Here is a 16056-nt window from a genome sequence, read left to right on the forward strand (position 1 = left end):
ATATTTACAGTTGTGGCTAGAAGAAATAATATCTGCCCTTATTATGTCAAAGTAGATCATTGTTTTTGTGTTGAAAAAGTTTGCACTTAATTTTTTTAAAACTTATTTGTACATCCTAATCTTATTTCAGTTTTATTCAGTTAAAAAGTATACTTGTTTGGGAAAATGTTTTGAGTAAAATCTTCATATGTTTGAAAATTTTTTTAAAAAGTAGTTACACGCATATATATGGAATCTAAAAAAAAAATGGTTCTGATGAACCTAGGGGCAGGACAGGAATAAAGATGCAGACGTAGAGAATGGACCTGAGGACATGGGGAGGGGGAAGGGTAAGCTGGGACAAAGTAAGAGAGTGGCATGGACATGTATACACTACCAAATGTAAAATAGCTAGTGGGAAGCAGCTGCATCGCATAGGGAGATCAGCTCGGTGCTTTGTGACCACCTAGAGAGGTGGGATAGGGAGGGTGGGAGGGAGACGCAAGAGGGAGGGGATATGGGGATATATATACACATATAGCTGATTCACTTTGTTATACAGCAGAAACTAACACAACATTGTAAAGCAATTATACTCCAATAAAGATGTTAAATAAAGTAGTTACATTTCATGAAATGTAAATTTTCATGAAGTATTTGGTTAGAATCAAAGTTTGTCTGGGTTTGCCCTTGTTTTGAAAGTAGATATATATATATATTTATATGAATATATTTTTTATGGATATTACATGAGTTGGCTGCATGCTCACCTGCCATAATAAATAAAAACTTGCAAGGTGAAAATAAAAGTAGTTACTTAAAAGTTGTTTGATATGAGTGAACTGGGTCATTTTCAGTTGGTTAACTTGAGAAACAGTTTTGCCTTTGATGAAATATTTAAATGGTGACTTTTTTTTTTGGTAAGAGTATTTACCCCATTTTGGTAGAACCTGTATCTTTTAATACGTCATCTGTATACTAATTATTAATAACTTAACTACCTGCCAGATACTAAATACATGAAGCTAAACTTAGAGGCCAATTTGTTTTGTAACATGCATGAAACGGATTGCCTAAAATTCCTTGATTAAATGGCACTGTAACAAGATATTTAGTTAAAAGCAGGTTTAATATGATTGTAGAGGTAAACTATCATCTATTGAAAGAGAGAAATTGCTCATCTTTTGGAGAAGGTCCTTGTGCACCCTGGGTTTCTGTTAGCCGTTTTTGTGAACCTGTTTCACCGGTAATTGCTTTAGCGTGTTAAGTTCCTTTAAAAAGGAGGAGCTAACCTGACAGACTATGTTCAATTCTATATATGGTGGTTAAGAGTTTGGATTCTGTGATTAGACTATTTGAATTGGTATCTCAACTTCAGCACTTACAGTGTAATCTTTGGCAAGTCTTTTATGCCTGAACCTCAGTTACTTTATCTCTAAAATGTAGGTAGGGACTTCCCTGGTGGTTCAGTGGTTAAGACTCCTCACTTCCACTGCAGGGGGCACGGGTTCAGTCCCTGGTTGGGGAACTAAGATCCCACATGCTGCGTGGCCAAAAAAAAAAAAAAGTAAAATGTAGGTAATGCTACTACTTAACTTCACAGAGTGGTTGGTATACACTTGCACATAGTAAATATTCAATAAATGTTATCCAGTCTTTTTATATTCCTTACTAAAATTCCTTTTTATTTAATGTACTATTTAATAAATGGACTTTTACTCTTAACAGCATATTAAGAAATATTTTCTTGTCAATAAATATTTACATAATTTTAATGGCTGTGTAATATTTGTGCATGCTATTTGTCATCCTTAACTATTTCATTATGGTATAAGTAAGGTTGTATCTGACATTTCTGCTAAGTACAGCATTTTGTAGTAATGCTTTTTTGGGATAATAACGCTCTTGAATATTAATCTTTGTGTAGTGCTCCTGTTTCAAGCAACAATAACTGAAACACATATAAGAACTATATTGTGTACACATTGTCAATAGAACTTAAATTTTGTGTTTAGGAGTTGAGGTAGAGGTTGTTTCTTGGAACAGAAAGATCTAAATTGTCATGTGCCCGTGATCAGGACGGGTGTATATTGTAGACATTTTTAAAGCACTAGGCCATCCTGTTGGAATTTGTTTAGGAATGCTGTCCTCAACTTCAGTTTTATTTTACAATGGTAATATAAGTTCAGAGAAAATACAGAGTAATCTACCCTGTTGAAAAAGAGTCTGTACAACTTGCAGGAACAGTACTATATTATAAAATCTGTTTTTGTGGGGTGAAGGAAAATGGGATATCTGAGTGGTTTTCTTCTTTCTCTCAAGCAGCCTCATTCCGATCAGCAGTGTAATTGGAATGCAACTCCAATCTGGAGGAGGAAAGGAAATTTTTGGCAAGAAGATACTGAGCAGTTGGGAGTTTTATTCAGATTTAGCATAGGCAGCCATTCATTATGAGTACAACTCGGTAAGAGCAGCAATAGCATTCTATTTTTGCAGCTGGGATTTATACTCTGATATTATTAGATGGTGTGTTGCATATAGATAGCTCTTTTCCAACCAGAAAAAGAAATTATCAGCTTAAATGAAATGATAATATTTATTGCATCTGCACTTCTGCAAATAGTTTCTTCCAGTCACTGCCTCAAATAAAATAGACTAAAGGAGATTTTTATGAAATTTAAAAATATTTCTTGAGAAAACAACAAAAATGGCATGATATTATACCTGACCTGCAAGCTCTGAGGGCAAAGGACTGTGTCTTATTTATCTTTGTATCTGCAGAATCTATCATTGCACTTGGCACAAAGTGGGTGTTCAGGAAATGTTAATGAAAGAGTGAATGAAGGAGTGCTCCCTTCTCATTAAGCATCTCAAGGTGGTCACATCTGGGGACTTCCCTGGTGGGTGCAGTGGTTAAGAATCTGTCTGCCAGTGCAGGGGTCACAGGTTTGAGCCCTGGTGTGGGAGGATCCCAAATGCAGCGGAGCAACTAAGCCCGTGCACCACAACTACTGAGCCTACGCTTTAGAGCCCATGAGCCACAACTGCTGAAGCCTGCGAGCTACAACTACTGAAGCCTGCGCACCTAGAGCCCGTGCCGTGCAACAAGAGAAGCCACCGCAATGAGAAGCCCACGCACCACAATGAAGAGTGGTCCCTGCTCGCCGCAACTAGAGAAAGCCTGTGTGCAGGATTGAAGACCCAGCACAGCCAAGAATGAATGAATGAATGAATGAATAAATAAATAAATTTATTTTTAAAAAGATGGTCACATTAATAAATAAGTAAACAAATTTAATTATTTAAAAAAAAAATAAAAGATGGTCACATCTCCTTGTGTGTGAAATAGAGAGGAAGTTACCAGTATCCCAGCAAGGCTGATCTTGCCTTATTTTGATTATCTCCTCTATCTATTTCAAACCCATCTATCTGCTGAAGAGTAGAATAGCTAGAACAGGTTTTAGGTTTTGGGAGTGTACACATAAGAATGAGAAATGCTTTGAAGGAATTTGAGAAGGGTAGTAACATGATCAAATTAGTCTAGTAAAATTAATCCAGTGCAGATCTACAGGCTATGTGAGACATGGTCCCTAATGGAATTTGAAGTAATGGTACTGTGCTGGTATAATGCCACATTTGTAGTTATCAGTGATGGTAAATATCTGGAGTCCAGTATAATGTTTTGTTTTAGTACAGAAATTAGTGGAAGTTGATTGAATTATATTCTTAAGAATTCTGCACCTTTCTTTATAAATTATTTCAATAGAAAACTTACTAAACATTCAAAACTTTGAAATATTGATAGCTGTCTAGGAGAAAGTCTACACTCCGTAGCCTTCGTTCTGAGGGCTTCTCTCCTGCTAGTCCTTCCAGTAATTTAGTGTTTCTCAACATTATTTTTTACCTCTCTCCTGTAATAATCATTTAGAAAACAAAAATGAAAGTTCTTCTGCACCGCTACCCTTCCCAAGTGCCACGATTCCCAATCTTGGCTCCACTGTCTATAGTTTCTGTTACAAAAAATGTTAGATTTACAAATATAAATTTGTGCAAATATAAATGTAAAATTATACTACAAATATAAAAATCACATTGTAATATTATACATACATTCCTCAGGAGATTCTCATATATACCTCCTTAGCTGAGAATTTGTTATGGTGACAAATAGGAATTTGTCCTAGTGAAATTCATTAATTCATTGAGCATTTACTGAGCTCTTATAATTGGTACCAAGGACAAAGAGCAGTGGGCTGTGGTTCTAGTACCCAGAGTACATTCCCAAGAAAAAGAACAGTAAAGGCTCCAAGGGGTAAAAATTTATTTATGTAAACAAATTACCAAAATCTGAAATGGTGCTTGACAATTTCCTTTTAAAATTTACAAGTACAAGTTTTTGCTTCTAGGGTATAAATAATTAAAAGACTGTCTGGAGCTTTTGAGATATAGTGTTAAAGTTAGCAGTCTGACCAATCTTGATATTTCTTTGTTTTAAATTAGTCTTGTTTCTCTGTGTTATCTTCCTTAGTCTCAGGGTTGCTAAAATTTCTCTTTATAAACTTTGAACCCAACTTTAAAGTTCACTCTTCTCTCAATTTTTTCAATTACCCTTTAAAACTTAGTCATATATTAGCAACATCTTATTTGTGATTAAAAGAAAATTTGTCAAACATGACCTGATGAGTATATTTTAAATAGAGGGAAATGATAACAATGAGATTTCATTAAGTCAAAATTATGATTACCTGCAGATTGGTAATCTGTCACATAGTATAAAAAATCGCCCTTTCAATGAAATTATTTTAGATTATTTTGGAGTTTGTTTTATTCATTTAGCATTTTACTGAGCGCCCATCAAACGCCTGGCGCAGTGCTTGGTGCGGGAGATATAAAGAAATGATGCAGACATGATTTATGCTGGATAGAATTTACCACCTTTGTAGTTATAAGCAACATTCTAAACTTAAAAACTTATAATAAAGCGTAACTAGTGCCGGTGATAAGTATGGGCTTCTGTGAAAATACATGTGGGCAGAAGGTTGAGAGAAACGTTCTAAAAAGCTTCCTTCCCTTTTGAGACCTAAAAGATGAGTAGGTGAAGAAGCCTGGGAAAAATGTTTCAGGCGGAGGGAATGGCACATGAAGGCTGTGGGTGAGAAATGGAATGTATTTGAGAAAGTGAAGGTTTAGTGTGGCTGTATCTTGGACTTGGATTCTTGGAGGGGAGGGGTGGTGATGGAAGATGAGGTCAGAGAGGTAAACAGGAGCCAGGGCCTGATGGGTTTGTAAACCAAATAGGTTTTGGGCAAGACCTTGGCAATGTTCTGAGGATGGAGGTCAGTAGAGGAGACGAGAGACAAGTTTACTGAGAAAGTGGTAGGTTGGGTATGCGATCCAGAGCACAGGTGGAAAGATTGTTTTGAGGAATGTTTTAAGCATGTTTTGGAATGTTATTAGGAGGGGAAATGGTTGGAAGGAATTAAATTATATTTTTAGAAAGATCACTTTAGGGGCTTCCCTGGTGGCGCAGTGGTTGAGAGTCTGCCTGCCGATGCAGGGGACGTGGGTTCGTGCCCCACATGCCGCGGAGCGGCTGGGCCTGTGAGCCATGGCCGCTGAGGTTGTGTGTCCGGAGCCTGTGCTCCACAACGGGAGAGGCCACAGCAGTGAGAGGCCCGCGTACCACAAAAAAAGAAAGATCACTTTAGGTCCAGTGTGGAGAGCTGATTGGAGGCAGTTGAGCCTTAAGGCAGGGGACTGATGCGGAGGCTGTTGTAATGACCTAAACAGTAGTTGATGGTGGCCTGGACTAGGGTGATGGCACTGGCAATAGGTAGAAGTGGACAGACAAGGATATTTCAGAGGCAGAGTTGATTAGAATTGGTAATTGCTAGGAGGTGGGGAGGGGGAGGAGTAGTGAAGGTTGCTATGGAAGTTTCTGACTAGGGCAATGGAGTGGAAAGCAAGGATATTTATTGAAAGTAAACTGGAGAAGGAGTTTGAGGGAAGTGGCTGGTGGGGGGGGATGGTGATTTTAATTTGAGGGCATATTTAGTGTGCCTTTGTGGACCTGGAGTTCAACAAAGAGCTAAGAGTTGGGTTTACAGATTGAGGTTTCATCAAAATGGTAAAGACCAGGGAGAATGTATGGAAAAGAGACTCTTCAAATTTATTTTTCAAGACGGGAGGAGGAGCTTTGTCAAACTGTTAAACTATGAACTTTCTCCCCAGAAAAGTACACGTGCATATAACAGTTTTTGTTTTTATTTTGTTTTTCTTTCCCACTATGGTTTATTACAGGATATTGAATATAGTCCCCTGTGCTATACAGTAGGACCTTGTTTATCTGTTTTATATATAGTAGTTTGTATCTGCTAATCCCAAACTCCTAATTTATCCCTCCCCACCGCCTTTCCCTTTTGGTAACCATAAGTTTGTTTTCTATGTCTGTGAGTCTGTTTCTATTTTATAAGTAAGTTCATTTGTATTATATTTTATTTTTTTAAAAAATATTTCTTTATTTGGTTGTGCTAGGTCTTAGTTGCAGCAGCCTCCTTAGTTGCGGCTCTCTGGCTCCTTAGTTGTGGCTTGCAAACTCTTAATTGTGGCATGCATGTGGGGTCTAGTTCCTTGATCAGGGATCGAAACTGGGCCCCCTGCGTTGGGAGTGCAGAGTCTTAACCACTGCGCCACCAAGGAGGTCCCTGTATCATATTTTAGATTCCACATATAAGTGATAGCATATGGTATTTGTCTTTCTGCTTTACTTCACTTAGTATGATAATCTCTAGGTCCATCCATGTAGTTGCAAATGGCCTTGTTTCATTCTTTTTTATGGCTGAGTAGTATTCCAGAGTGTGTGTGTGAGTGTGTGTATCACATCTTTTTTCTTTCTTTTTAAAATTAATTTATTTTTTATTAAAAGAATTTTTTTAAATTTCTTATTTATTTTTATACAGCAGGTTCTTATTAGTTATCCATTTTGTACATATTAGTGTATATATGTCAATCCCAATCTCCCACTTCATCCCATCCCCCCTTCCCCCCTTGGTAACCATAAGTTTATTCCCTACATCTGTGACTCTATTTCTGCTTTGCAAATAAGTTCATCTGTACCATTTTTCTAGAGTGAGGGTCTAGCTAATGTTTCCCATGGACACCAGCTGCCTCTGACTCAGATCGCCCCACCTCTTGGCATGTGATTTTGGGGAACCATCCATTCCTGAGCTCTGCTGCCCTTGATATACTGCCTGTATGCCCGTCCTCAGAGGGGAAAACTCCCTGGTCCTTTACAATCTAGACTCAACTACTTCCCAGCCAGCTTTTCTTCTCCACGCCCACACAATCGACACACAGTAGGTATATAACTATTTCTTGACTGCCGCATGAAATTGTGATTGAAGGGGGAAGGGGTGATGGGTATGGAATAATGGTTTGGGAAGTACCTCAATTTGGGTAGTCGGGGAAGCCCTCACTGGGGAGGTGAAGCAGGCGGACTCTCAACCACTGCGCCACCAGGGAAGCCCTCTGCCCATTTTTTGATTGGGTTGTTTGATTTTTTGTTATTGAGTTGTATGAGCTCTTTGTATATTTTGGAAATTAAGCCCTTGTCAATTGCATTGTTAGCAAATATTTTCTCCTATTCTGTAGATTGTCTTTTTGTTTTGTTTATGATTTCCTTTGCTGTGTAAAAGCTTATAAATTTGATTAGGTCCCATTTGTTTATTTTTGCTTTTATTTCTGTTGTCTTGGAGACTGACCTAAGAAAACATTGGTATGATTTATGTCAGAGAATGCTTTGCCTATGTTCTCTTCTAGGAGTTTTATGGTGTTGTGTCTTATATTTAAATCTTTAAACCATTTTAAGTTTATTTTTGTGTATGGTGTGAGGGAGTGTTCTAACTTCATTGATTTACATTTGGCTGTCCAGTTTTCCTAACACTGCTTGCTGTTGTTTTCTCCATTGTATATTCTTGCCTTCTTTGTTGACGAGTAATTGAACGTAGGTTTGTGGGTTTATTTCTGGGCTCTCTATTCTGTTCCATTGATCCATATGTCTGTTTTTGGGGCAATACTACACTGTTTTGATTACTATAGCTTTGTAGTATTGTCTGAAGTCTGGGAGTGTTATGCCTTAGGATTGCTTTGGCAATTCTGGGTCTTTTACGGTTCTATATAAATTTTAGGATTATTTGTTCTAGTTCTGTGAAAAATGTTATGGGTAATTTGATAAGGATCACATTAAATCGTAGATTGCCTTGAGTAGTATGGACATTCTAACAGTGTTAGTTCTTCCAATCTAAGACCATGGGATATCTTTCCATTTCTTTGAATCATCTTCAATTTCCTTTTGTCAGTGTTTTGTAGTTCTCAGCATGTAAGTCTTTCACCTCCATGGTCAGGTTTATTACTAAGGTGTTTTTTTTTTTTTGATGCAATTTTAAAGGGAATTTTTTTTTACTTGCCTTTTCCGATATTTCTTTGTTAGTATAAAGAAATGCAACAGATTTCTGTATGTTAATCTTGCATCCTGCTCCCTTGCTGAGTTAGTTTATCAGTTCTAGTGGTTTTTGTGTGAGTCTTTAGAGTTTTCTATATCTAGTATCATGTCATCTGCACCAATGCTCTGTTGAATAGAAGTGGTGAGAGTGGGCATCCTTGTCTTGTTCCAGATTTTAGCAGGAAGTCTTTCAGCTTTTCACCATTGAGTATTATGTTGGCTGTGGTTTTGTCATAAATAGCTTTTATGATGTTGAGATATGTTCCCTCTGTAGTTTTTATCATGAATGGATGTTGAATGTTATCAAATGTTTTTTCTGCACCTATTGAGATGATCATGTGTTTTTTTTTGTCTTTTGGTGATGTAGTGTATCACATTGATTGATTTTCATATGTTGAACCATCCTTGTGATCCTGGGATGAATCCAACTTGATCACGTGGTTTCAGTTTGCTAATATTTTGTTGAGCATATTAACAGTTTACATATAATTCCGAGGTTTACAGGATGGATATCTGTGCTCCTCGGTTTATAGAGTAAAAGAGGACCTAAAGTAAAGCCCTGAAGAACCTCAAGTTTCATGGGTGGAACAAAGGAAAAAGATCTGGCATAAAAGACTTTGAATGAATTTTATGCTTGGTGTAAAACCAGGTGAATGTGGTGTTAAACAGAAACCAAAAGAAGAGAGGGGTTTTAGAAGAGGGAGTAGTCAGTAGTGGCAAATACCCTTCAGGGGTCAAGTGTGATAAAGAATGAAAAGTGTCCATTGGATGGATTTATTAATTAGGTCCCCAGGGCTTTGGAGAAGCAGTATAGGGGCAATGGTGAGAGTGGAAGCCAAATTGCAGTGGATTGAGGCATTAGTGGATATAAAGAAGTGAAGTCACAAAGTGTAGACAGTGTTTTAAAGTAGTTTAATTATGAAGGAAAAGAGGTAGGATGGTGGCTGGAGTGGGGAGGTATGGGCAAGACTTGAATATGTTTAAATACTGATGAGGCAATCGGTAGAGGAAGTGGAGGGAAAGTTCTTGAGAAAGTGGTGGGTTGGGTATGAGATCCAGAGTACAGGCAGAAGGATGGTGTTAGGAGAGTAGACATTGTAAGTGGAAGGAAGAAAAAACGAATGAGTGTTGAAACAGTACGTTTGTAGGTTTAGTGAGAAGAAGTTGGAGGACTTCCCATATATTTTCTATTTCTCTTAAGTAGGGTGTGCATTTATTTTACATCTTGAATCTTAGGATGGTGGTTAAAAATTATGAATGCCTCGTCAATACTGGAGATTATAATTTGGATTTATGTATGTGTTGTATATGTATTGATCCTGAGTATTCTGTTCAGTTTATATGATGATAATAAAAATTTATAGAGGAGTTATTCTTTTTTTTTTTTCTTAAAACGTTTAATCAGATCCAATTCCAGGTTCTATATGACAACAACCCCCACCCTCTTGGTTTTCTCTCTCTCTTTTTTTTTTTTTTGGCCATACCGCACGGCATGCAGGATCTTAGTTCCCCAACCAGGGATTGAACCTGTGTCCCCTGCAGTGGAAGCACAAAGTCTTAACTACTGGACTGCCAGGGAAGCCCCTAGGGAAGAGTTCTTCTAAATCAAGTTTCTGATTTGGTACTCCGAGTTAATGGCCTTAGCTTTCATGATTGAGTTTTTATGTTTTTAAACTATGACAGGGCCTAAGAGACTCTGACTAGTAAATCAGTATCTTGTGCTTACTTAATAATTTTATTCATTTACTGATGGCATCTGTGTTCAAAATTATTTATTTATTTTTTATTTTTTTATTTATTTATTTATTTTTGCGGTACGCGGGCCTCTCACTGTTGTGGCCTCTCCCATTGCGGAGCACAGACTCCGGACGCACAGGCTCAGCGGCCATGGCTCACGGGCCCAGCCGCTCCGCGGCATGTGGGATCTTCCCGGACCGGGGCACGAACCCGCGTCCCCTGCATCGGCAGGCGGACTCTCAACCACTGCGCCACCAGGGAAGCCCCAAAATTATTTTTATTTGAACTTTTCAAGTGGTTAATTATATTTAGACTTGTTCCCAAGGTTTATGTTAAATGAATTTTTATACACTAAACTTCCAATAAGTGTAACTAATTGAACAGACCATTTAAACTGTGAGTAGAAGTGGGTAGAAGTTAACCCAACATTACTTTCATAGATATTTTATAAATTGAAATATGAATATATGGAAATTGGTGGTTTCCCTTCACTTGTAACAAGTTTGGATTAAAGAAGTTAATGACTATATAAACAGTGATTTTTAAATTGACATGCAGTTCACATACTGTAAAATTCATCCCTCTAAAGCATGCAATTCAATGGTTTTAATATATTCACAAGGTTGTGCAGCCATCACTGTGTAAGTGATAATTTAATGCAAGGTAATCCAGAGAATGTGGATTTGGGATAGCTATCTCAATATATTAACTTAATTTTTGGAAGGTATAGTAGATCTCTCTTGTCATTGAGCCGATGTTTCTGTGGAGTTTAGATGGAGAGTAAATAACAGAATGTCATTTTTAAAAAAAATGTCACCAGTATCAATTAAGCTTTGTTTTCTTGTGATCCTCTTCATTATAAAAATATTTTACCCTTAAAAAATATATATATAACCCCCAATTTACATATTTCCTCCTTAGAACTATATTTTTCCCTTGCCTCTAAGTTACTCTGAGACTAGATCTTGATGGAAGACAGGAAGTGGTTCTTTATTAGAATACCAGATTTAAAAACTTTCTTGCCCTCAGCTGTTACTGGTGATCATTGCTGAAGTTGCCACCACTGGTTCAACTGTCTTTTGCTAGTCTTTAATCAAAGATTGTGATCATATTTCATACCTTGCTATAGTTAGTGTTTATTTATTATTCACTGGTATTTTCAGTGTTTCGAAATGAAACTTTGACAATGCAGTCTCACCATTTTAATTCTTCCCATGTATTTTTTGTTTCCTTTACAGTACTCTGTGCAAAAAACTTGGTGAAAAAGGATTTTTTCCGTAAGTAAATTAACTTTAAATCTTGTATGTTGTGTGTAGATTCTTTGGAAAGCATTTTCAGAATTGTCTTGTTTAGGGATTTCTCTATTCAGAAATATACTCAGTGTTGTTTTATGAATTCTTTGATTCAGAGGCTTTTGGCATCACATGTTTTAAAGACGATTTTGTGCTCCTTAGCCCCTTTCCCTTTATCCACCGCCCCCCCATATTTGTGTGAAACGTGTGTGTATATGCAGACGAATGTAATGTATATTGAAGGTGTGCATGCTACTAGATTTCTAGAAAAGGTTTGAGATTATTTTGTAAGCACTTTTTCCTGTAACATTTTATAGGAAATTTTACCCATGCATTCAGGAGTCATTGGAAGGAAGAGAAGTCATTTAGCCTGCTTGGAATTTCCAGAGCATAGGAAAGAAATCTCTGCCACATTTGATCGTAGAATCTCTTATGTCTCAGACTCCAAAACAGACATTTAGTTCACATATTTGCAGTCTCTTTGCCAATCTGTTGTGAAAATTTTTGTGGCTTTATTTAGGATTAAGTTTTGCGAGGGAAGATTGGGAAGTACCACTCACGTGTGTGTGTTTACCCTATAATATTATACTTCACATTCGCTTTAAATTATTATGTAAAAATGATATAATTTTTGGACTTCCCTGGTGGCTAAGTGGTTAAGAATCTGCTTGCCAATGTGGGGGTCTCGGGTTTGATCCCTGGCCTGGGAAGATCCCACATGCAGTGGAGCAACTAAGCCCATGTGCCACAACTACTGAGCCTGTGCTCTAGAGCCCCTACAGGCCACAACTACTGAGCCAGCGTGCCACAGCTACTGAAGCCCATGCGCCTAGAGTCCATGCTCCACAACAAGAGAAGCCATCACAATGAGAAGCTGGTGCACCGCAACAAAGAGTAGACCCTGGGCTTCCCTGGTGGTGCAGTGGTTGAGAGTCCGCCTGCCGATGCAGGGGACGCGGGTTCATGCCCTGGTCCGGGAAACATTAAAGAAGATATGATTTTCAGTAAAACAAAAAAAAAAAGAGTCCAAGCCAGCAAAATTTTTTTGAATTTTATTTTTTTATTCAGCAGGTTCTTATTAGTTATCTGTTTTATACATATTAGTGTATATATGTCAATCCCAATCTCCCAGTTCATCACACCACCACCACCCTGCCCCGCCAGTTTCCCCCCTTGGTGTTCATACGTTTTAAGCCAGCAAAATTTGATAAGTAAAAATATTTGAAGTTAGAAATAGAGAAGTTCATTAGATTTTTAGATTCAGGTCCTATCAGCCAGCAAAAACTGGCTATGTATGCTGTCTAATTTAATATCTGACTTAGTTAATTTTCAAGTGTTTGATTAAAAGAAGTAATAAGCTCTTGATATATTTTTAAATCATACTTAATTCATTCCACTTGAAATTTTATTACTTAGTCTTCCTAGAGTAGAACCTGAATTAAAGTTTATAAAATAGCATAAACTATGTAATTGAAAAATTATGCTTATATGGGAAAGCAATTAAATAGGATAATCCGGGACATAATTAAGCAGTTTTCAGTTTACGTACCATGTGCCTTCTACCCCATAGCATGTCGCAGGAGGAGAGGCCAGTGTGGCCTCTCTCCTTGCTGCCACCAATTAATGTTATCTTCACAGGCTGCTGCTGAACTACCCACCTCATCCCTGTTGCTAATAACCTAATAGCCAATGTGTACTCCTTTTACCCTCCTTAAGGTTGATCCAAGGTAGGATTTATCCTAGTGGGACTGCAAAGTGGCCAATGGGATTGGATAGGCAGGTGACAAGGAGAAGAGGGAGGGAAGTGAGTAGTGCACACTCTTAGAGCTTCTTCTATACTCCCCAAGACAACTGGTCTGGTTTTAAAGACAAACTCCTCAGTTTTGTCTCCTAGCCTTCCTTCCCAAATTCTTTTCCTTCACCTAGAGTCCCAAGACACACCTTCTCCAATAAAATATCAGATATCCTTGTTTCAGTTTTCCTAGGAAATCTAGAGGAATCTTACTCTAATTCTCTGTAAGCCCCTGAGAGCCGATTATTATCAGTTATATGATCTTTATCTGTCCTTAAGTTGTACGTGAAAAAAAGGAAAGAAGGAAATCTTCCCCTTTTTTATTGTTGTAAGCAGTAAAAATTGATAAAAATTCTTGAGTTGTGAGCTTGCTTCAGGGATAAGAAAACTAGGGGAAATTGTGTGATTATCTTTAAAACTCAGAATGGAAAAAGCACTTGATGACCCTGGAAAGGAAAACAGGAAAGCCAATCCTGAGGCTTTCAGAAGGGACTCAGCCAAGGATGGAATATCCCGCAGGTTCACAGTGGCGGGGGTCCTCCTGCTGTGATAGATTTATATTTATTTATTTATTTATTTATTTTATATTTATTTTTAATCTGTTTATAAGTTGAGGGTTGCCCACATTAATTTCAGAGAAAGAATTAAATAATAGTTCCTAAATCCCTTAATCAAATTTGAGTGAGAGTGTGCGTTTATTGATCAGGATGCAGTTATTGATACTGTAATATAGTTGTTTTTGCTTGTAAATCAGTTTAAATCGTGTTGAATGGGAAATGTAAATTTTAATATGAAGCATGACTATAGGCTGACTATATATGTGTGTATATATAAATATATTTAACTATGAAAAAAATGCAGTGTCATGTGTTGTCTTTTGGAATTTGTATACTTTGAGATAATACTATTTATTCCAGGGTATCTGCCTTTGCTGAGAAAAGTTTTGCTAACGCATGTTTTGGAACTATTTTCAAACTTACTGGCTTTTAAAAATAAAAGTACAGTACATCCCCCTTCCCCCAAAATTTTGGCAGGAAGAATTTCAGACACATAGCAACATATAAGGAATTTTACAGTGAATACCCATCATCTAGATTCTGCCATTAACTTTATCACCTATCTATCCATTTATCCATTATCTGTGTTTTTAAAAGAATGTTTTTTATTAGTATCAAATTCTTTCCGTTTTTTATGCAACGTTTAAGTAAAAACTTTGTGTGTAAGGTACTTTGTTAAGGTTTGTATAGGGGCCAAATTGAAGTCAGTGAGCTGCAACATGGTTGGTTGAATGTATTTTTTCTTCCCCAATCAAAAATAAAGCTTTATTTTCTCTGGTAAGTAACTCTTAAGTTGAAATTTTTGTTTCATTATTTGCAGCTCATTAAGTGCGTTAGTGTAGTGAGGAAGTTCCTGAGCTTTAGCTATTTTATATGACTCAGAAATGATGGGGAGAATTGAGAAATTTTAAAAAATACAGAAAATACTTTAGCCACTTCATATTTACCGCTAGAGGTCTCACTAACTTCTGAAAACTTGATATCTTTGACTACACTGGAAGAACTTGGCTCTCAAGTTAAATTCTTGTAGAATAATATAATCAGGTAAGTTGAAACCTAGGTATTTTTTTGTGTTAGGGAATAGAGCTTGTATTTTGTATTATTTAACAGAAGGGAAACATAGGAGGATGGGACTTAGACTTTCATACTTAAATAAGGATCTGGAAGCCACACCTAGTGACTTCTGTGTGGAAAATGTTGTTTTTCTCAGTCCTAATTCTTTAACTAGTTAAGCACTATCTAAAGGGAACGCTAGAAATGTGATTTTTGTTTGTTTTTGCTTGCAGACATACATTTATCTGTTTATTTGTTTAGATGGTAGAATCAAAAGAACAAGATAAAATGGATTCCTCCCAGGAGAAAAATACTTAATGTTATTGAAGGTAGAGGGGAAAGTATTCTTCCATTAGACACATCTACAAATGGTTAGGTATTATTGAAATACTAATATGAATAGTGCTAAACTTAGTTAAACAATATAGTTAAATAGATTGCTACGCTAACTTGCCAGGTTTTTTCTTAAATACTTAATACTCTTAAATATTAGTCTCTTCTTACTTATTTGAAGTTGACAGATCACAGGATCATAGAATTGGGAAACTGGCTAGGTGATTTCTGTCTGGCCTTAAATCTTGGCAGATTAGTATCTTGACTTAAAAAAAATTAGCATAGATATATCAAGGTACAAAATTTCTGCAATTATCAACACTTACCAACATTTCATTTTAGTGTCTTCAGCTGTCCCTAGGAAATTTACAGTATCTCAGTATGTCTCACATCTCAACTGTTGTTGTCGTCTCCAATATTTTATTTAGTTCCACCTTCGTCCCCTGACTTCTAAAATTCTACTCATCCTACCGTTCTTCATCCTACTGTATGAAGCTTACAACAGCTTCTCTGTACCTTTAATCTTTCCTTCTCTGAATACCACTAGTAGACAAATATGACAGTGTATTTACAGCCATGCTCAAGCGTCTAAAGTGGCTCCCTGTTCTCTACCTCAGTCATTCCAAGCCTTTATTTTCTGACTTTTAAGCCTCTCTTACTGGATCCGTCTTATCTCTCCAACAGTATTTACTTTTACACCTTAGCACAAATGCTTTGATTAAACCCCTCAAAGTCCTTCAAATATTGTTATACCCTCCTTGGAACACCTCCTGTTTGTCCTTTAAAGCCCAGATGAGTCCCATCCCCTCAAAA

The 16056-nt window shown here is 37.1% G+C and overlaps 1 protein-coding gene across 1 annotated transcript in view; it reads left to right on the forward strand.

The window, feature by feature from the left end:
- SMURF2 (SMAD specific E3 ubiquitin protein ligase 2) overlaps window positions 1-16056 on the forward strand; it is a gene marked incomplete at its 5' end in the record, with an annotated part of 117056 nt that overhangs the window by 52691 nt on the left and 48309 nt on the right. The window contains one exon of the mRNA XM_024760645.1: window positions 11455-11493. Coding sequence (XP_024616413.1) covers window positions 11455-11493 — 39 coding nt within the window. The remainder of the gene's footprint in view (window positions 1-11454; window positions 11494-16056) is intronic.

This window comes from Neophocaena asiaeorientalis, unplaced genomic scaffold, assembly GCF_003031525.2.
Source record: "Neophocaena asiaeorientalis asiaeorientalis breed wild unplaced genomic scaffold, Neophocaena_asiaeorientalis_V1.1 scaffold30, whole genome shotgun sequence".
Lineage (NCBI taxonomy): Eukaryota > Metazoa > Chordata > Mammalia > Artiodactyla > Phocoenidae > Neophocaena > Neophocaena asiaeorientalis.